We start from the raw sequence: 21,876 nt of genomic DNA on the forward strand, positions 1-21,876 counted from the left end.
GGTATGTTTAAAGAAAAAAAAATAAAATCTTTGTGTCACTGGGATGAAACCCCAACCTGAAAGGCTTCTAACTTTGGTAGCATACCACAACAAGGTGGTTACTGAGGGCCTAAGGCCATCACAGGGAAGTTGTATTAGTCATATTTTATCTGAGAAAATGATAATATCCTCATGCAATGAACTTAAGACAAACTACTGTCACCACTCTTGAAAACACAGCCAGTGGGGACCAGAAATCACTTGCTCCACCCTACTAGCTCCATGCTGGTCACTAACCACAGAATATTAATCCTTTTGCTCTCTAAAAAGATTTTCCCAGTTACAACAACAAAAAAGATACTTTAACTGGCTTCCAGTTTCAACCTAAGAGTGAACTAGGCAGGGCACAGGGATTCCACAGTGGTGGCTCAGGAGCCAGAGCACACTACAGCATAGGGAAGACACCAATACGGTGAATATGGGATCTCCAACTCACCTGTGGAAAATAAGGTGTGAAGGTTAAGAAGGTAAAAATTTGTACAATGTTCTCCATTTTTACCAAGAAAGTTAGCAATTATGTTTAGGGGTGTATCTTGCTGTGTAACTTGGCCTTTGTTACACTCAAGAGTTGTAAAACTTGTGTGCTTAGCAGACCTGTGTTGCTGGTGTGTGTTTACTGCTAACTGTACTTGTGGAGTCCAGGCCAAGCCTCCAAGGATGTTATCAGGAATGTTAGTCTGGAACGAGCAGACATCCGACAGCTCCTGGGCAGTTCAGTTTGCCAAAGCTCACTGAGCTCCTATTTACTTCGAGACTTGCACTTCACTCTGCAGTCTGGAGCTGCACAGCCAAGCTGAGAGCACTTACAGTAAAAAAAAAAAAAGGAAATAAATAACTCCAGACCATGGAACTGTCAGTCAGAACTTCAAGTCAAGAGACTCAAAGAGATTTCAGCATGACTCAGGGGTTCTGGAGAGGCCACCACAAGTCACTCCAACCAGCTACTTAGGACAGCCAAGGGTTTTCAGTGAATAAACAAGCCTGATCCCTTCTCTCCCACATGTGCTTGTGTACAAACATCTTACACTTACATGGACTAACAGCAACCTCACTGACCCAGGCAGCTCTCTTGGCAGGGGCTACACCATTTTCTGCACTTTGAGAGCCAGACAAAGCCCACCTGTCCATACAGGAGTTTGGGGGTAGAGCCCACTGCCTGCTATTGCTTGAGACAAACCTTCTTCAAGTCCCAAATCCTCAAAGCACATCACTGCCTAGTTGCAGCAGGAGTTCACACATAGCTGCAGTTCTCAGCCTCTCTCTTCCTCTCAAGATCTGCAATTTCCTTGTCTGTTTTTCTTTGCAAGCAGTCAGCAGAGGGAAAGGAAACAACCCACATTGCTACACAATAGGCAAAGCAGGCTCATTTCGGCAAAGGAAAGTAACACTCACCAAGTACTTCGCTAATCACTTGCTCACTCACTGTTATCCAAGACTTTAGAGAAGGCACATTACAACCCTAAAAATAGTCTGCAGCACTGCTCAGCCTTGGAAAGCCCTAGCCAGGGTCAGGGCAGGTAAGGATTTATTCCAAAACTGCCAAAAAGAGACAACCAGTCCTTGAGTGCATCACAAGAGGTGATGGGAAATGAGAAAAAAAAAACCAGAAAGGAAAGGAAAGCACTGTTATCCAAATGAGAAAAAAAAAAAAAACAGAAAGGAAAGGAAAGCACTGTTATCCAGCAGAAGAGAACCCAAAAGAAAATTAAATTTTCAAAATCATTTATATTTACATCAGTATCTGGAAAAAAAAATAATCAGGAACCTTCACTATTAGAGCAGTACACTCAGCTCCAGACTGAGGAGAAGCAGGAATTGAGAGCTATGCCTTCCAGCAGAAAACCTTAAGGCTGTTTATAGAGTGTGGCAGCCAAACTCTACAGGGACTTCCCTCCAGCCTGACCGAATCCTTGCTTTGGATGATTTAAAAAAAGTATAAAAAAAGGTTATTGCTAACTCTGCCAAGAAAATAAGACAACCTACAGGAGAGAAAGAAAGTGCATTCCAAGTCTTTTCTAAAAACCCCACAAGTTTATCAGCCACTATAGGCTACAGACACCCAAGTACTAAAGGTGTACAAACAAGAGTCTCCAGAAAATTCTTCCCTCACTCCAGCTTTCTTCCTGCAGCAATTCCTTTCCTTCCCTGTAAAGGCACTTTCTATAATCTATATCCTTACGCAGGGAAACACTTCCAGTTTTCCATCCCAACAAACAGAACAGTCCCACAAATACACAACATTCAGAAGGAATTTTAATTAACAAAATGGTCCAGGAAAGGGAAGGGAGAACCCAAAAAAACAGGCCATTGCATTTGAAAGGTTGCATGTCAGTCACTAGGTATGCCTGCAAGCCCATGCACAGGAAACCATTTGGACCTTTGTCAGTGCAGAACTAGTCTCAGCTTCCAGAACCACTTTTCTACTCCTTCCTTATATAGGCTAAATATTATATACATATATAAAAAAAATACAAACTTGAGTTTGTTATAAAGTGGCTTCTCTCTCTCTCTCTCTCTCTCTCTCCCCCTCCTATGCTTGCTTGGCACATGAACGCATGCAAAGCTAGTAGGCTCTGAGGGCTGCACAAACAGCAGGTTTTGGCAACAAAAAAAATAAACACAGCTAAAATAGATAAGCAAGATTAAAAGCCACTGAATTGAAAACCATATATTTTTCCAATTGTATAGAATTAGAACTACAGCTATGACTTAAAACTGTAAGAGTCTGTCATCCTCTCTCCCAACTCATGTCAAAGTTCATAGCAGCATAACACGAGATTCCTCAAGAAACATCAAGCCAGTGTTCTCTGCTTCAGGAGTGAGTTCACAGGTCCAAGTTTAGTCTGTCCGAAGGATCATGGGGGGATGCTCACTGTCTTCGTCCAATCTAAGTGAGTTGGTTTCATCTTCCAGGCAAGCTCCACCCACAGCACCCAGGTCATCCGTATAGGCTGGAGAGAAAGGAACAAGGAGTTGGGGAATCAGCAGCAACAAACCAAGGCTTGAATCCAGAGTGAATGAGTAGAGCTGAAGCACCAGGCATTACTTGCAATAGTTTCACTGCCACCCTACGTTTGCTTTTATCATGACTCTGTTTAATGACTGTGTTTCTCCAAGCCTAGAGCAGTTCATGACCAAAATTAAACTCCTCTGTGTGTGTGCAGTGCATACTGGTGCTCTGGGCAGGCTGATGTTTAGTATCCACTGATGCAGCAGTAGAGATGTGATCTGTGCCAACTGTCCTTCCTCTGCAGCGAGGCACTAACCGGAGTGCCAACGATGGCAAAAGCTCCACTGACTTGGAGAACTGCAGCATTAACCAAGTTCTCACTCTCTCAATTTAACAGAGCAGTGAAACAGGCTAAAAGGTCACTGTTCCCATGAGGGAACAATTGGAGCACTTACCAACCTTGCACAAGGTCTGGGTGCAGAACTGCATGAAATTGTGTTAGGGCATCTCAAGAACTATTTGGCAAGTACTGAAACTATTACTACAATAATCCACCACAACTCAAGACAAAATTCTATCCAGAAAGTAGTGGAATGATCCAATCTACAGGAGGCTACTGTACACCACGAGTGTTCTTTTCCTACTGCTCACCAATGCTCCACATCGCACGCGCAGTTAGGCAACGCTCTGTGCTGCCGTGCACCAGCTCACGCAGCCATCTAGAACGAAGGGACATGCAGAGGTGCTCTCTGCCCCATTCCCAGCCCTCTCCTTACCATGCCTTGTGGGTGAGGAAGGCACATATGTACCTTTAGTCACAGCGGCACTGTACGTCTGCGCTACCAGCGGTCGGTCGTGGGATGCAGACTCGAGAATTTCGTTGGCTGGCTCCATGCTGCCATCGAGCCTGGCAAGCACAGAGAGGTGAGCTGGAGAGGTGACTGACCTGGGCATAATGCAGCTTTAGCTGACAGCTACAGGTGAGTCTCAGATGTTCAAGAATAATACACACACACCCCCCCCAACAGCAGGAGCTCAGCCCCTCCCTTCTAGAGGGCTGTCGAGATGGCATCTGACAACACTTGGTATTTAACTCTGAAGACTCATCAGAATCATGACTGTCCCTGACATAACATCAGGATCTAAATCCTAGTAGCTCATACTAAGAAGACTCAAACCAGGAATGCATGATTAAAACAATCCCATTCCAATCAGCAATATTATAGACTGTTTTGAGCTCTGCCCACAACAGACGTGGTTGCTTCATACACAAGATGCTAGAAAACCCTCTTAAGAAGGTATTAGAGCATGCAGAGATTAAGAACTTCATAAAAGCTTCCCCCTACAAGGCTTCATTTCATCTGGAAGCGAAATCAGAGGTCATGCCTTAAAATGTTCAGATAAATGTATGATGTTTGACCATTATTATAGATTGACCAAAGCTGCAAATCTGAATTACCATTATGAGTTATTGTCTGTAATTCTATGATTGATTAAGCAATTTGACTGTATTCCCCTATCTCTTCCTGCCAAACCTTAGTGCAAAACAGTGCATTGTCATAGTTCTGTAAGAGTTCTGCAGTGCTGCTACAGAACATCAGCTGACTGGCCTATATGCAAGGAAGTCTAAAAAGGACCCCAGCAGAGAGAGAATATGGATGATTTCACAGGCCAGATTCCTCTCTGTGAAGTCAGAGTAACATCTCTTTCTCGTGTTTGTAACCACTTCATTTATTGATGAAGAGGATAGTGTTAGTCGTTTCAAGTTCTTGTTTAAGTAACTCAGCTCAAACTGCCAAGATGAAACAGGATCACAGAGTGAACAGCGATTGATCCTTCACTGCACTTGGACAGTGTTAAGTTTCTGCTGGTGAAGCGATGCTAAGTGTAGTGGATACTAGGATGGAAGGCTCAGGGGGATTCTGAAGTTACTCATTCATGTCAGAGGTCTGGAAAAAGATTAGAACAGCTCATTTATTTAAACTAAGCTCAACTTTCCCAGAACAGACCTAAGTTTAAGAACAAAGTGGATTTTGAGAAGCAATAAAACACAACAATGCTCAGCTAACATGGACTTACTTGTGCTGCTTCATTAGTGTGCACTCTCCTCCTTCTTGGGGGTCCAGGTTGTACATGTAGAGATATCCATCAGCAGCTCCCACCAACAAACGAGGGATCTTCTGGATTCTAGAAAGGTTTAGGGGAGAGATTATTAAGAACAGATAGACAACAGATTGTGCTTTCTTAAAATCTTAATATTCTCCTCCCTTCCCACGGAGGGGCTCAATGACCTTAGAGTTTTTCTCCCAACATAAATAATTCTAGGACTTTAAGCCATTATTTTTCACACTCTTGCTCCTAAACAGGGTATGCTGTTAGTTAACAATTAGAGCATCCAGGAAAGAACTGTGTGTGAAAGAAGTAAGTCATAACCACCTTTTGGGGTGATGCCACAGGAATCAAGCAATTATAAATAACCCAGTAAAACAGATTTGGAAGTTACCATCCTGTTATCAAGCTTTGTGCAACTCAAGAGACAAATATCCTAACGGGAAGGATTTACTTATTTCAGAGATGGTACAAAGCTTAATTATTGCTTAAAGGGTGCTCTGAGATCAGAGAAGTGAGAGTACAGACATGATGTTAATTTAGCATAAAAACTATAAAACCCCCACAAAATACGTTTACTACTGCTCAGCTTATTGCTTTGGTAGCTGTGCCAAGTGGGACCTGCCTTTGAGGAAGACAGCATAAAAGATTAGATTTAGTCCTCAAAATTAAATTTAATGAATGCTATGCTGTTTTAGAGACAAGAATTATATGAACTTACTTTCAAAGACTTCTTTAATGGCTAGCCTGGATTGCTTAAATTTTGCAATTCACTAACAACACACAGTATCACTCCCTGTAGCACTAATGGAAGCAAATGGCATAAAAGCCCATGGGTCTGTTCTCAACATTCTTCTTTCAAAATTAAAAGGCATCTTTAAACAACACTTAGAAATGGTCTGTTCTCTCCAAACATTATGCCTTTTCCTCCTCTCCACACAGGACTGTTAGGTGTTACCTCTGACACATTGCTGTTAAACTGGAAGAGGTTTTGAAATTATTACAGGTGAACCTCATCTCCAGCAGAGCAATGGATATGTTCCACCCAAACAACCCAGCAGGGCAGGGAATTCAGGCTCCATTTCTACTCACGTGGCAAGTGCACAGATGTTTTTGTGCCCGCAGAAGGGCAGACGGACTGTAGCAAAGGCTCTGCCCTGGTTGAACATCTCTGTTACTTGAGAGGGCAGATAGCTTGTTGAGGCCATCAGCACTTTTCCAAAGTAACCTGTCCAGGTTGTAGGCTCTTCCTGAGGTCTACAAGTAAGAAGAGAAAAGTGACTGACCTTGCCTTCCCCTTAAGAGAGAAAAGCATGTGAACACCTTGAAACATTCTGAAAGATATTAAGCAGCTATTTGTTTCTCTTCAGAAATAACCAACACCCTTGAGAACTCTAAAATACTTCATTTATGCTCCAGGGCACAATGTGTCCTACAATATTCTCAGCCTGTTATTTAGGCATGTTTGATTGTAAGCTGATACTTCTGCATTTCATAAAGTTCATCATACAAGAGCAGAATCTACTGGAAAGTGCTATGCTTCAAGATTTTATTAACCTCTTTATCACTCAGCAAATCATTGTTCCCAACAGCTTCCACAGAAACATAATAAGACTGTCCTCTCAAAACATAAATAGAAACATTTTACAACTTGGTGTCTTTTAAAGCCCTACATGCAGCTGGAAGGCATTGCTGAGACAGCTCTTCCCATGTGGATGTCAGAAGAGCTGAAACAATTGTAACTGAAAACGTTAAAACTGCTTCACATTCCTGTCAAGGATGGCCAAGTTCTCTTTGGCAGAAACACCTTTTCTACTCAGTGGGAGAACAGTACACAGCTCAGCTGCAGCTGCTGATTCGTAAGTGACTTCTTATGCCCTTCACTTTGCAGAAGTGATCCAAAGAGTCTGTCCACACTTTGGAGAACTCATCCTGTTGAGTATAATCCAATTTTAAAGCCTTTTCCTTAAAAAAAAAAAAATCTAAGGCACCTCTGAAACCTACTTTTCTTTCACAGTCTCAAGTTTGAAGATATGCACCGTCTCCGTGTTGCTGGATGCAGACAGAAACATGCCATCCATGCTGAAAGCCAATGAACAGATGCTCACACACCTAGGGGAAAAACACAGAGAGGGAAACAATGAAGCCAAAGAATTTGGCTTAATTAAGCAGATATCTCAGTCACCACTGCTTTACAGATAGGAAAAGAATCATAGAATCTAAGGGTTGGAATGGACCTTACAGATCACCTAGTCCCAACCCCTGCCCTGGGCAGGGACACCTCCTCACTAGACCAGGTTGCTCAAGGTCTCATCCAGCCTGGCCTTGAACACTGCCAGGGTTGGGCCAGCCACCACATCCCTGGGCAACCTGTGCCTAACCTAAACTTCCCCTCCTTCAGTTTGAACCCATTACCCCTTGTCTTATCACTGCAGTTCCTAACACAGAGTCCTTCAGGTACTGAAAAGTTGCTCTGAGGGTCTCCAGTCTTCTGTTCCCTAGGCTGAACAGCCCCAACTCCCTCAGCCTGTCTTCATAGGGGAGATGCTCCAGCCCTCTCATCAACTTCGTGGCCTCCTCTGGACTTGCTCCAACAGTTCATGTCCTTCCTATGCTGAAGACACCAGAACTGCACAGTGTATTCCAGGTGGAGTCTCATGAGAATGTTTCCATAACAAGAGTTCTGAATTCTCCTCTACCTTCCTGCACAAGATGCCCATAAATGATGTTCAACCAGAACACACCAGATATGGGGGTCACTTAGTAACAATCTGAACTCATTCTTACCTCTGTATAAAGTACAGTAGAACTACACAGTTACTACCACCACATACCATAGTGTCATTTCACAGTGGCTACCAATGGCCACAGCACTAGAAGGATCTAGAAAAGAGCAAGAAGATTCGATGTACTGCTCTCCCACTGCCATTAGAATGCAATATACCCTACAAAAGGTGACCCACTTTAAACAAGTTTCCTCACCAATCAATTTTTAAAAGGCAAGAGGGAGTATAATTCTGACAGGATTGATTTGTAGAACAGTCAAGTCCAAAGGAATGAAATTGGAAGACATTCAAGCTGAAACTGTTATAAGCATACATTCAGGGATGAATGAAGATGGAAACAGGCAATAAAATCACGATGCCAGCTCAATTGCAGGACATACTGGAAATCAACCATAAGGAATGAGCTTCAGGTAATTAGCCCAGTTGAACTTTACCTCTTCACTCCCCTTCGGAATTCAAAGAGTTTCTGTCCCTCTGGAATGGAAAACACTCTTATTACTGTCCCCTGTAAAGAAAAACAAACAAACAGACAAAGGATAATTTTTCATTTCAAGTTCATTCATTGTGTATTAGCTCTAGAGAGCAGAGTACAACTCCAAGAGCAAACCACTTTGCTGTTAACTTACCGCCGCGATGCACCCCCCGTACTACATGAAATATTTATGGAGCTTGTTTGTAGGATGTGTTTGAAGAGTACAGAAACAAGAGTGGGAGCTACTAATGTAGAGAACAAGCTGTGCATCAAAACCAGCCCTTCTTATCATATTTGATCATGAAAATGACCACACCAGACAAGTACCACGAGTGCAGTCACTTGGATGTCTTTGTGCCTTTATCAGATGCAATCAGTTATACTTTTATAGTCTAAGCTTACTACTCACAGAGCAGAAGCTGCAGCCTCTGAGTTATACATATTAGATGAACAATTTGTCATCATGTGCCAAAGACTAGCAAGACACTTCTCTCTATTCTGACTTTAACTGTCTTGCTTGCATTAAGATGACAGCATCAAAACAAGACAACTAACAAGTATCCTGCACTAAAGGGAGAAACACTTAGAAGATTGCCCTAATTACAGCCAGATTAAAATGTGTTTATTTAAATAACCTTATTATCCAGCATTTCACAGCATGGAAATTTTGTCAAATATCAATTACAGTTCTTAACTTAGATTACCCTTTGTTAAGTGTAAGCCTTCTTTGGCACTTGCACATGGAACTGTGCATGCTTAAACTCACTTAAAGTACTTAGAGACAAATTTGATTTGTATCACTGTAGGCAAGTCAGTCAAAAGTCTCCTTACCTTTTCTGAAGCAGTGGCAAGCTTAGTACCACTTGCATCAAATGCCAAAGCAGCCAAGGGACTATCATGAGCTGGGATCATATTAGCAGCTCTCTGCAGGGAATCAATAAAACAGAACCTTAGCACAGTACAGGTTAAAAGCTACATGTGTGCAGTTTAACGCTGCATATTTAAGAGCATTCAAGGCAAAAAGTGGGTCTTAGTTTATTGACAACAGCTTCAGTATTTGTTTCAGTATCTGCTAAGTACATAAAATTACCACTGAAGCATGTGCATGGAGAGTACAAGCAGGAGGAAGACAATTTGAATAGCAATTACTTTGTTCCACCCATTTACTCATCGAATGTAGTATTAGCACCTCTATTTTCTTTGCTGATGTTCTGTCAAGCCTAGCTACCAGAGATACTGTAAACTGGTGCTCAGAAACCTAAGTGTCCAGTTATTTCTCTCTGGGCAAGTTAAGCCATTTCCAAACCCCGTACCTTTAGAGGTGGATACAGCATTCAGAGATCCTTACCAGATTGATGGTGTCAAACACTTGTACTTCTCCAATAGTTGCACTTCCTGGATAGGCCAGGTAGCAGTTATCATTGTTTATTGATAAAGCACACAGCCCTAGAAGGGATGCAGAAACAGAATTAGGATGAGGCAAATTCCAAGACTTCAAGCAGCAAAACTCTGGTTCTGTGTTTGAGTGTCACAAGGATAACTCACAAATCAGATACAGAACAAGGATGAGTAATCTCAGAGTCAACCAGCAACATACTCAACCATTTAGCATAAGTTAAATATAAAACAGAAGAGGAAGGATAGCAATAGAGCTAAAGTAACTGATTAAACAGTAGAATTTCCCATGTCTGCCACAATTCCTAAAGCCTTAACTTGACAAAGCCTTTAACTGTACCAAGTGGTGTCAAAATCCAGTTTTTATCTTTTGTACTCCTTTTTAACATTTCAACACATCCACTCTAGGAAACCAAAATACTGGGGAGATGCAGTTCAGGGCAGAGTTTGCTATTTGTTCACAAAACCCTCACCTGGATCAAACACAGACTTTGAGGCAACACTCATGTATTTAACTTACTTTTTATTTGAAAGTGGAATCAACAATGCTACAGTTTCCTGTTGGAAACATCATACCCTGACACAAAAATGCACTTTTCAGACTTAGGCTGCTTCTACCAACACACTTACCTGCAGGATTGGGAGGTGTCTCCCTGATTGTATGTAATACCTTCATGTCTCGTATGTTGTGTATGTAAAGAGACTCTTCCAGACATACTATCAGCCTCTAGGAAAGGGAAACAGGACCAAATGCTGGTATCAACTGAAATTTATATTAATTTAGCAATCTTAAAATAATTATATTAAAAAATGCAGTAGGTACCTTCCAATAGGGTAAAGGCTGTACCCACCTGATGGGAAGAAAGAGGGGTCTGATAGAGGATACACGAGACACAGCTCTTGACAAGGTTTTACCTGGTCACTTGAACTGACCAGTGCAACTTGATTTAAGTGATTTACATCACCAGTTTAAGTCAGCAAGCCAGAAACCTTCATTTAAAGATATTTAATTTTTATTCTGTACCTGCACATATGTATTTTCCCCCCTCAAGAGGTCAATTCACATATGGAAATAATTTTATGCTTCAGCTACACAGAAAAAAACCAGACAAGACTTTTTTACCATTTATAAAACCTATTACTTATCATTAATCATTTGTGAGGGGCTTTTTTTAACTTTTAAACACTTCTGTAGACTACATCTGGATGACTAACATGATGATACTCACTTAAGACTACCTCACTATGCCAGAAATCCAATCAGCCAGATTTTAAACAGGAATCCCACCCTCCCACACTCAGTTTTGGGGGGCAAGGACATACATTAAGGAGATTTGCTCCTTCATATGCCATTCTCTCTACTTTGAATGAACTGGCTGAAGACAGAGAACTTTGTATTTGCTGAAGAGCCTACTAATGCTTTAGTAACAGCAAACCGCTCCCAGGTAGTCAGCTCAAAAATTTCACTGGTTGAGTGATTTAGTTTTTCAAAAATAATTCAGTAAAGTGTATTTAAAAACCTAAGAAGTTAATAGGCAACTTTAAGTTTAGGCCTGAACAGAAATTGTCTCACATACTTTCACATTTAGGATCACAGGTTGCACACCAGGAAGGACCTCAGGTCTCTACTCCAACCTCCTATTCAAAGCATGCCCAACTTATGGCATTTTCTTAAGTAAATACATAAACACAGAACCAAAATTACTTAACCAAATATGAGTACTGAGATGCCACACAGAAGCTACAGTTGGAGAAGAACAAGCAAATCCCAAATAGCAATTCTGCCACCAAAAAATAACATCAACCAGCACAGAAGTGCTAGAATGAGATCCACAACCCTTTCCCATGTTTTCACCTAGTCAAAATCACTACTCACCTGCCTATTGAGTTTGACAGCCAAGATGGTGTTGGAGTAACTGTAGTTGCAAATCTCTGTCCCCTTCTTAAAGTGACAAACTTTCAGCTTGCGTGGAGCTTTAAGGCTAACTATGGCCACCAGACTACTGGAGAAGAGCCTCTCCACAATGCACACATCTTCTGTGTCAGCTGAGGAATCACAGGAACGAGGGAAAAATACAGAGGGAGATTTCAGGGAAGAAGAATGATGCACATCAACAGGAAATACTGTCTAAGAAAATCATAGAATCATAGATTCAGTCTATGTAAAAATACAGTCTAACACCACAAACATTCTGCCACAACAGCTCAGAGTCAAGGTGGGATGTAGGACAGGTTTTTAAAACAGAAAATCTACACAGTGAGTGCTGATTTACCAGGACTTCCTCCCCCCAGCCTGAGGTGTCACACAAGTTTACACCTTAGAACAGAGTACCTACTCCCTTGTGCCCAGAATCCAAGAGGAAGAAATCCCAAAGGCACAAAAAAGGCAAATTGTCAAATTCCAGAATTTTACAGTTGTATTTAATCTCTGCAGAAATCTCTGAAAGCAAAGGGTTTTTTGGGCTTTTTTTGGTGTGTGTGTGTATGCAGTTTTTGTTTCACTTTTAAAGCTGAACTATGCATGGAAGGGTTTTTGATGACCAAACCCCTTGGTATTTCCACATACCTCTCCATGAAGAAAGAAAGGTTATTGTACTCAAAAAAGCTGGTAAAGTTATTTGCTATGAGACTGCTACACCCACCAATTAGTATTTTTGCACATTCCATCTTTTACCTGACAGTCCCTAAAAGCAATTTGTGCAGCAATCCCAGCATGTATGCAGAGCCACAAAACACCAGGTTTGCCAAGTGTTCTACTATGGAAGCACTGGAAGTAAAGGAGGAACACAAATGTGGGAAAGATTCAAAACATGGGAAGACAGCAGGAGGGAGAAGAATCCAGGATCTCTGGCAAAGAAGCACTTTCAGAGCATTTGATTATAGTACAGTACTGGACCAAGCTAGCAGGAGTGCAAATCCTGCCATCAGTTACCCTGTGCTTCCCCTCTTATCCCTTGAAGCTCCTCTCCAAAAGCCCCAGGGACACAATGGACACAGTTTTCAGGGCAGGAAAAAGCTGGAGAGGCTCTTACCACACTCTGCAGCTCTTCCACAGCCACTGGCTACACCTGCCCTTTCATTACAGAACTGAATCAAGACAAGTGACTTTAGCCTTTGGCCTTGATCCATCAAAGCAAACAAATGTTTCAGGAGTCAGCCTCTGGATTAGCTCAATGCTTAACACATTCCAAACCATGAAACTCCTAGCAGAAAATAAACCAACCCAAACCCTTAGAGCTTGTTTCTGAAAGCTTCTGTTTTGGGCAAGAGACACATTAAGTATTTAACTTGCACTGCTCTCATCACTAGTGACAGAAATTCCATGAAAATGTTCTGTTCAACATTCTCAGCATATGAAGCTGCCAAAGTTCTGGTCAACATTCTCAGCATATGAAGCTGCCATCACTGTGTGACATGTCTGCTTTCTAAGTGCTTTTTCTGGGCAGTTATTTCAAGAAAAAGAACACAAAATATTTAATGTTCCACATTCTTTTGAGAGAAATAGCCTCCTTATGGCAAAGGAGCAGGTTTATACTTCGCATTTTCAGTACTCTCTGCAGCATAATTGACTTTTATCTACATCTTGTATTTAATATGGTACTTTTCCAGAGAAGAGAAAACAGCTCACAGAAGCTTTGAAAATTCAATTTTCTCATGCAACAGGGATAATGCATTTTAGTAATTACTTTGTTTTCAAGGAACTGTTCTCCATTTTCCTAGTACCACACAAAACACATGAAAAAGAAACACAAAAATCTGCTTCAATAAATGTATGCACAGACATTGAAATGCAGAGCTCTGTGTTCCTTGAATCAGGCTAGTAGCATAAAAGACTCTCAAATATTTTACAGGATGGGTTATCACCTTTCAGTCTAAGCCTGGAGTGCTTCAAAATGCTGACATACAAGAGTACATAGAGACCCAAAACTCACAGTCTGCTCCCTGCTCCTGGGTGAGCACAGCTGCTTTCACCATTCTGGGAAAACCGTGTTCAGAAACAGCTTCTGGGATTTGTCACTCTCCCAGGCATGAGAACTGCTGTTGCAGAAGAGGAACAGCAGCAGAGATTTAGATGAAAAGTGCTGTCCTGTGCTGCACTGCTGGGAAGGGTGGGCAGCAGGGAAGGCACACAGGGAAGAGCACTACGAAGAACTAACTAAGCAGTCACAGAGAGAAGAAAAAGGTTTCAACAAAGCGAAATTCTTCAAAGGTATTGATAATCCTTCAGTCTTGCTATAAAAAGACTGTAATACAAATAGTTACCTTTAGAGGAAGGCTTTGTGATGGGCTTTTAATTAAATTCACTGTAAAAATATAGGATGCACCTCTGCTCCTTTGTCTTCCTCTAGCAGGAAGCAGAGATAAAATCTCTTCACAGCTGCCAAGTAATTTATGCTTCCTAACAACAACCATTCGAGTGAGTACCAGGCTACACTGCCCATCCTACTTTCTGCTGACCTGAATTAATCATATGTTTAGCAGCACTAAAACCCTATGGCAATGCTGTTACTCAGGTTTTTTTTCTATTAGTATTATCTCCTTTACACTACACCACCAAGCATTGCCAGAAACTCAGATTCAAAACACAGCAAGAACAAAAAGAACTGCAAAATGATTTAAGTATTATCAGCAGCGAGGGGAGAACAAGCAAATACATAACAAGATTAGTTTCATAAACACAAGCATGTAGCATCACAGACAAGAGCTGGTTAGAACCAGCTAGATTATGATCAGCTGTGCCTTTATTTCATTTTTAATCCAAGAACATGAAGCATGTTAGAAGCATTCATTAAGCCTTAAAGCACCCTCCAAGGTAATGCTTGTTTTTACAGAGGGATCAACTGCACAGGGAGTCAGGGAGGGAGACAGGAGAAGTCAGTGATGGGAGCAGTCAAATCTCCCATCTCTTTAGTTGTTCTCAAGCACAAGACAGCTGGGACATATTCTGTAGTTGAGTTTAGACACCTACACAAGAGCTGGCACATCAATCTCACAGAAGAGAGGGAGGGGTCCTTAACAGTGCTCTCTCAAAACAACACAAAGTCTTCAGACCCTCTTGAATTAAACTGGGAAGCAGGAGAAACGTGTCTTGGAGGCCTCAAGATACCTTTCCCTGTGGAAAGGAGGAACCCAAGGCACAGGAAGCCCTCCACCCCCATATCAAGTTTAAACAAGCACTGTTTGCAAGCCCAGGACTGAAAATTATTTAACTGCGTGCAAAGAATGAAGATCTCAAATGATGAGATCTCCTGTAGACACTGTGTGCCCTTTGAGCAAAGGCTGACTGGTTTACACAGGCCAAACCATTAAGCTTTCTGTAGTGACAGGACAAGGAGTAATAGGTTCACACTGATGGAGGGGAAATTTAAATTAGATATATGGAAGAAATTCTTCCCTGTGAGGGTGCTGAGGCTCTGGCACAAGTTGCACAGAGAAGCTGTGTCTCCTCCATCTCTGGGAGTGTTCCAGACCAGGCTGGATGGGCCTTGGAGCAACCAGGGCTAGTGGGAAGTGTCCCTGCCCATGGCAGGGGATTGGAACTGAATGGTCTTTAAGGTCCCTTCCAACCAAAACCATTCTGGGATTCTATTAAATGCTGCCTCACACTCTGTGCTCTGCTTTTATGGACTTAACGCTCAGAAAACTTACAATATTAAAGAAGGCAAGTCAACACAGGCATCCCAGAACAGTCTGAAGACAAGATTGGAATCAGCAGGTCTAAACTGCCATTTCAGTTGCTTTATCACTTTATTAAAAGATTTCAGGCAAGGCACTTTATCCAAACTGTATTTTTTCTTTCAAGAACTACCTAGAAGATGCAGTCTTGCAAAGTTAAGTGCAGTCTCTGTCAGTATGTTTATTCAGTGTCTCATGTAACAGGAGTCATCTTCAGAGCCTCCTGGGGTGGTATCAGGCCAGACACTAAGTGCCTGACATACTGCAGAGGTCAGGTACCTAAACTCAACGGCAGAAAATGGAATTCAAGCCACTGATTAACCAGTACAACCAGACCATGACTCAAACAGGCAGATGTAGCTGGAACAACAATTTAACCTGACCACAGGTGCCTAATTTGAGCCTCACAATTACTTCTCTCCATTGACTGTGTACAGAATCAGGCTGTCACCACAGGTAATAGGTGATCCGAGTCACACACCATTTCCAAACTTAAGATGCCACAGGGTCAGGTCACTCTGGGAATGGAGTCTGAAGACAACTCTGTCATGGGATCCTACAGTAAATGCTGACATCACAGCTACTGGTACCACCTGCTCCCATGGGGTTTAGAAGAAAGCAAGGATACTCATGCATAACACTCATAGTTTACTTATTAGCACCTCAAAAAAGGGAAGATCATGAACTGGTGGTAAAACACAGGATACCACTTCTCCCTCACACCTCCCTCCAGCTCATCTCACATCCTACTCAACTGAGACCAGTACTGAGGAGTTAGGGGAATTTGAATTATTTATCCATTTGGATGAACAAACCTGCAGATATCATGTTTTTCTAACAGCAAATATTAGGATAAAAAAGATAATTAAGGCTTCGTTTTCTTATTGGATAAAGGTGTATTAGTGTTTCCTTGCCCCAATGACCAGAATAAAGACCCAAAAGACATTCTCTCAGATGAGTATAGTATTTTTATGCCCAGCTGCTACCTAACCTGGCTAATGGACATTGAATTAGAAAGGCAGAGTTCTCATAGGTACTACCAAATTTCTCAACAGACCAGCTAAAATGAAATACAGAATATTGATATATAGTTTAGAGCCATCAATTATTTCGCGTTTGTGTGATATTTACACTTAAGGCTCCTCTTATGTCAATTTCAAACAATCTTTGAAAAAATGAAATGTCTTATTCTTCCCAAATGAAGCCAACTGAGGGGATAAAAGAAAGGATTAAAAAAAAGAAGATACTCACTGCATTCATAGATCTGCTCTAATTTGTCCACAGAAGAAAGAGAGAAGAATTTGTAGCCTGATTTACTGCCAACTGCAAGGGATCTGCAAAAGAAACAAGATAGTCAGGAACAGAACTACATCAGCTGTGATTACCCTTGGACAGATCTCCAATTCCAAACCTCCAGTTAGGTTAGCTCAGTAAGAAAAGTGGCAACAAGTTTGTCCAATAGACACAGAGAAGTTCCTCAACTCTGAAAAGGCCAAACAGATTCAAAGCTACAGAATTCTGCTTCACATTTTATGAGAATTCACAGCCTAATGCAAGTCTACTGCCCAATTCTCACCGGTGATTTCTCCACACAGGCTAAAAGCTTTAGTGTGGAGGAAAGATGATGACTTGAATAATGTAATGCAAACCGATTACATCATTGCCTCATCATTAGAGGTGACCTCCAAGACCTTTTAAACTGGGCTGTCTGGGGAGTTTTGTTCTTTATAGTGTAACCGTCCCCAACCATCCCAAAAGAGTTTTCCTATTAAAAAAAAGGTAATTAAAGACTTGCCAACTCTAATTTTCTCTGGCTTTATGTGATGATATTCTAGCACCTCCAAAGGACATTGTTAGGTCTCAGACTTACAAATACTCATACTGAATCTCTGATCAGAGGCTCCCTCTTAAAAATGCTACTCACTGATGTGAAACAGATTTTAACAATAGTAGAACATTAAAAAACTGACTACAAACCCTTCTCTCCTCCATTACTCAATTTTCACACTTAGCTCACAGACCATTTAATTGCTTTTCCAGTTAGAGTCAAAGACAGGTCTTAAATTTTTAAGCTAGAAAAGCCTTTAGCTTGTCTTGCAGGTCTTTAGCCATCAAGGCTGCAGACAATGGCTCATTCTTGGTTCCCCCTCCCTATGTAGAAGATGATTTTATGCCACAGATAAAGAAAATTAACAGCCAATACAGTTGTGCAGAAGTGTATTAGTATGCTTATAGTTCATATTTCTTCCCGCCAGGACACGGGGAGAAAAAACTAATTAAATTCCAATAAAATACGTTTCGATATGCCAAACTGTGGCAATTCAATACAAGGCTCAGAGCCAACCCTGCCAGTCAGCCTGCCAAAGTGCCTTCTGAACTCAGCAAGATGATTCTCTGCAATTCAGATGCTCTAACCATTAATTCTGCATTTGGAATACAATGTGGATTCCTAGATTTCATATTCTTCCTGTATTTCCCACTCATGACTCCAAACTGAGCCTTTTTTAAGCTCCAACATACCCAGAAGATTAAAAATAGTTCCTCAAATGACTTATCCTCCAAAATTAAGATCCCAAGCTATAAAATCAGCTTCTCTATGATGGTATGACCTTCTCTTCTAGAAAAAACCACAACTGGCACAGTCTGGATAAGAAATTATATTTGAGAAGGTTTAAACCTTCAAATTAAAATATGCCCCATACAGGCAAGAGAATTCAGCCTCCCCAGACTCAATAACCAAGGTATTAAAAAGCATATTAGGCTCAGAGATAGAGAAGCAACTATAAAACAAAATTTTGTTGCTGCTCCTCTAAGACACCTCAGAAACACTGAATTTAATTTTACTCCCGACAGAATCAGTATGTTCAGCAGATCTGGGTTAGTCACCAAAGACACTTCCGTGGTTTTGCTCAACTACTTTTGTACAACTCAATGAAAAGCCACATTCTGTGAAAACTCTAATTTGGTATAAAACAAAGCAATGAATCAGCTTTTCTCAGCTCATCCACTGCTTCCCTCAAAAGAAAGTTTTACAAAGAATGACATTAAAACTGTCACTTTGCAAAGGTAAACAAGCACTGGACCGAGTTAAAAATAAATGAAGTCACAAGACTCCTTGCAATATAAACAATCTACAAAAGACACAGAATGATTTCCTAACAGAGAGTTTGATGCAGCACCTATTTGTGAGTGTATTACTAGGCAGAACTGATTCCTGTACTGTACTTAGAGCTTTAAATACAGAATATTGCTGAATCACTGGTTTGCTGACAGTATCACTGAAACCAGTAAGGAAGCTCATTTTTCTTGTCTTACAACAACCCATACCTCATTTAAATGAGGCAAAACCAAGTTGTAATACATGATAAAAATCATGAGACTGAGTAGAAGCCAAAATGCAGAAGCACAGAACAGACCTTCCCATCCACAGCAACTGCTTTTTCCTTAGTTCTTTCAGGATCAAGGTGATGAAGCCACAAATCATTTGTTTTTACAGAACAGTTGGTACAATTAAACCTATTTCAGTATAAAACACAACTGCAAAATAATTAGTTTTCCTTCTAGAAGGGCATTCTTGCTTTTGGAGGGTTTGTTCTGTTGGGCTGGGTTATTTTTTTTAATGTATTCTCAAATTACTTCTTATGAAACTACTGGAAAAAGGCTTTTTATATGTAATAAGAACCCACTAGACTGAGTTATAGCAGCATAATCATCATGATTGAAATCTCCCATCTTCCCCCGCACTGATATTACACTTAAGCCCCTAAGACACTCAATAGCTATCTAAATGGCCAAATCCACAAAACAAGCATCCAGACAAAATTACCTCACCTCCAAAAAAATGTGCAACCATATGGGGAAGAAATATGATCAATAAGCCATTCAGCTCTCGCTCAGATAGACAGTGGCCAACAAGAAGCTACTGTAGTTTATCAGAAGCTCCTTTTACAATGTGGGTGTTGTGGTTTATTATCACTGATTTTCAGAAGCTGATGAGACTGAAATTGAAAATCAAATAAATATTCCCCAAAATTGCCTTTTTTCTTCTAACGTTATGCTACATGTCTTTTTAGCTACATGTCTTATGGGGGGTTTTAGCTCTATTATGTGTAGCCTCTATTACACACCTTAGACTGTAGGCTCTGAGCTATTATCTTCAAGCTTGTCTCCTCAGTACAAAATTATCAATATAGCTGTGATTTATGAAATGGTGTTTACCCACTTTTTTTTTTCCTAAGATAATACTGTAGTCTGATCCAAGACTACATAAACCTTGAGATTATTTTCAGGAGTGACTGTCATAAATAATTAAAACTAGCCTCATCAAGCAAACAGTGCTGTGAGATATTTCACGCACTTGTCTGCAGATGCTGATGCTCACTCTAAGTGCACTCACCTAGAGTAAAAAATCAGCTGCTTCAACCTCTCTGGCTTTTTAGAAACAAGTTTTTTCAGGTGGGTTAGAATCCTACAGGTTTTCTTTTGCTCCTTTCATATACATACAGAAGGAAGAAAACCAGTTTTTCCCTTTCTGTATCACAGAGGACCTTAACTATTAATCAGAGATATTCTGCATTAATCAGAAAGATCCCACTAAGGGCAGCTCTCTCAAAGATTAAAATCAATTGCAGCTGCAGCATAAACAGGACTCCAGAAGTCCTTACTATTTTAAATAACTGGCTAATTAAACCTACTTTCATTACGATACAGTCTCATTATACTAATGTTCCACCTCATTCCAAAACCAATGTAAATTTCCAAAGACAAAGCATTTTGTGAACAAAGGCTTATGATGAAGAAGGGGAAAGTAATAATACTAAAAGAAAAACCAATGAAGTGACATAAGAATTACACGTACTTTGCTTTATTTCCCCCTCCCAAATGTCTGCTGAAACCAAAGCTGTAACATCTTATGGACATGTCTTAATACCAAAGGTCATTATTTTGGACAAGAGCTATATACAGTAAGTCAGACATTCAACATTTCTGTCAACAACACTGACAACCCACAGGAGATTTTCCATTATTCCTGTATGAAAAGCAAACCAACAAACTTAAATCTGCTATAGCCAAAGAGGACCACATTGCTCATCACTCAACACTCAGTGACAGGCTGGGACAACAAAGTTCACAATCCAAGGAAACATCACTAGTCTCAGGCCAAATTCCCATCCAAAGAGTCACGTGCTGAGGAACAGTTCCTCTGGCCAGGTCCCCTCAGCTGCTGTGCCCACTGCAACAATACCAAGTGACACAACACACTGTTGCCTCTCATGACTGTACTTTCTTCCCTTTTTATTTGGTGTGTTTAGCTTTAAAGCCTCCTTGGAATAGAGAGCTCTCCTGTCTCAAGGATCAGAGGTGAAGGACACCTGAATCTCCAAGAAACAAAGGCAGAGGAGTAAATGTTCAGCACCTAACCCTTGTTCGTCCCACTACAAGCAGTTTACTACAGAGATCCCAACACCACATAGGAAGGGAACTAGAATACAACTCTGAGACATGAAGCATACTGCACATCTTTAGAGCATAAGCATTTGCTCACAACATAGAATGTTGAAAGCAATTTATTTGGGAAAAAAGGGCAGAATTAAATCAAAGAACACATGTATGGACTGGTAGCTGTCACGTGTAACTCCACACATAAATGAAATCGGAGAAGTCCTTGCAAATAAGGTACACACCAGTGTTTTCCTTAGAAGTGCAAACACAAGGCTTCCTTCTCTCTTTCATCAGGAGTCTGTTTTCCAAACTGCAGTGAGTGTTTTGTTTCCAAATGCTGCCACACAATTACTTATTTTTGAAAAAGGTGACTAAAACCTCTCTGCAGTCTGTGCACTGGATGAATTCACAAGCAGGTTCTTTAGGGTGGTTGGTTTGGGGTTTTTATTGAGTGGATGTTTGTAAATTGAGTCTGAACACCATTTTAAAGTACTTTCGAAGTTACTTCTCTGGGAATATTTGTGTAACAATTTAAAGACTGAAAGTTTTAACTATTCTATAGATACACAATCCTTAGGAGCTTGAGGTTATGCTTTGCTTAAAAAGTTAGAAACTTCTAATCTATAACACATTTCCCTTATGGGTTTTAAAGCTTCTATGAGTTTGTGAGGTGTTCATTTTTCCATGAATGGATCTGTGCTCAGTTTTAGCAGTTCTCCCAGAAGTAATACGAACAGCACTTGGGTTTTTCATACCAAGGATTTATTGTTAAAGATTTCCAACTGCTAGAACCTACCTAGCACTGAGATCACCCACAGCTTCCACTGCATGGCTTAGCTGGGACACCTGAATTCTGATCAGTTACTCCACTTGGATCTGCACACTGGAGCTTCTGTCCCTCAGCCAGAGAATGCCAATCCAGAGTTGAGCAATGACTGATTCACTGGGGAAAAGGTCCAAAACAAGCACACAGACATCTTCTGAAAATACCCTTCTCTGTGTTTTTA

General features: G+C 40.9%; 1 protein-coding gene across 1 annotated transcript; it reads right to left on the reverse strand.

Moving 5' to 3' along the window:
* Positions 1-2,270: 2,270 nt before the first annotated feature.
* Positions 2,271-16,761, reverse strand: WIPI2 (WD repeat domain, phosphoinositide interacting 2; the record flags this gene model as incomplete). Its single annotated transcript, XM_009080957.1, has 11 exons — positions 2,271-2,990; positions 3,799-3,896; positions 5,069-5,176; positions 6,191-6,355; positions 7,103-7,210; positions 8,319-8,389; positions 9,188-9,280; positions 9,705-9,802; positions 10,382-10,478; positions 11,628-11,797; positions 16,679-16,761. Coding segments are annotated over 11 exons (1,204 nt in total), but the record flags the coding sequence as incomplete, so codon positions are not given.
* Between the last annotated feature and the right edge of the window lie 5,115 nt (positions 16,762-21,876).

The sequence above is a fragment of the Acanthisitta chloris genome, unplaced genomic scaffold, assembly GCF_000695815.1.
Source record: "Acanthisitta chloris isolate BGI_N310 unplaced genomic scaffold, ASM69581v1 scaffold42388, whole genome shotgun sequence".
In the NCBI taxonomy this organism is placed as follows: Eukaryota; Metazoa; Chordata; class Aves; order Passeriformes; family Acanthisittidae; genus Acanthisitta; species Acanthisitta chloris.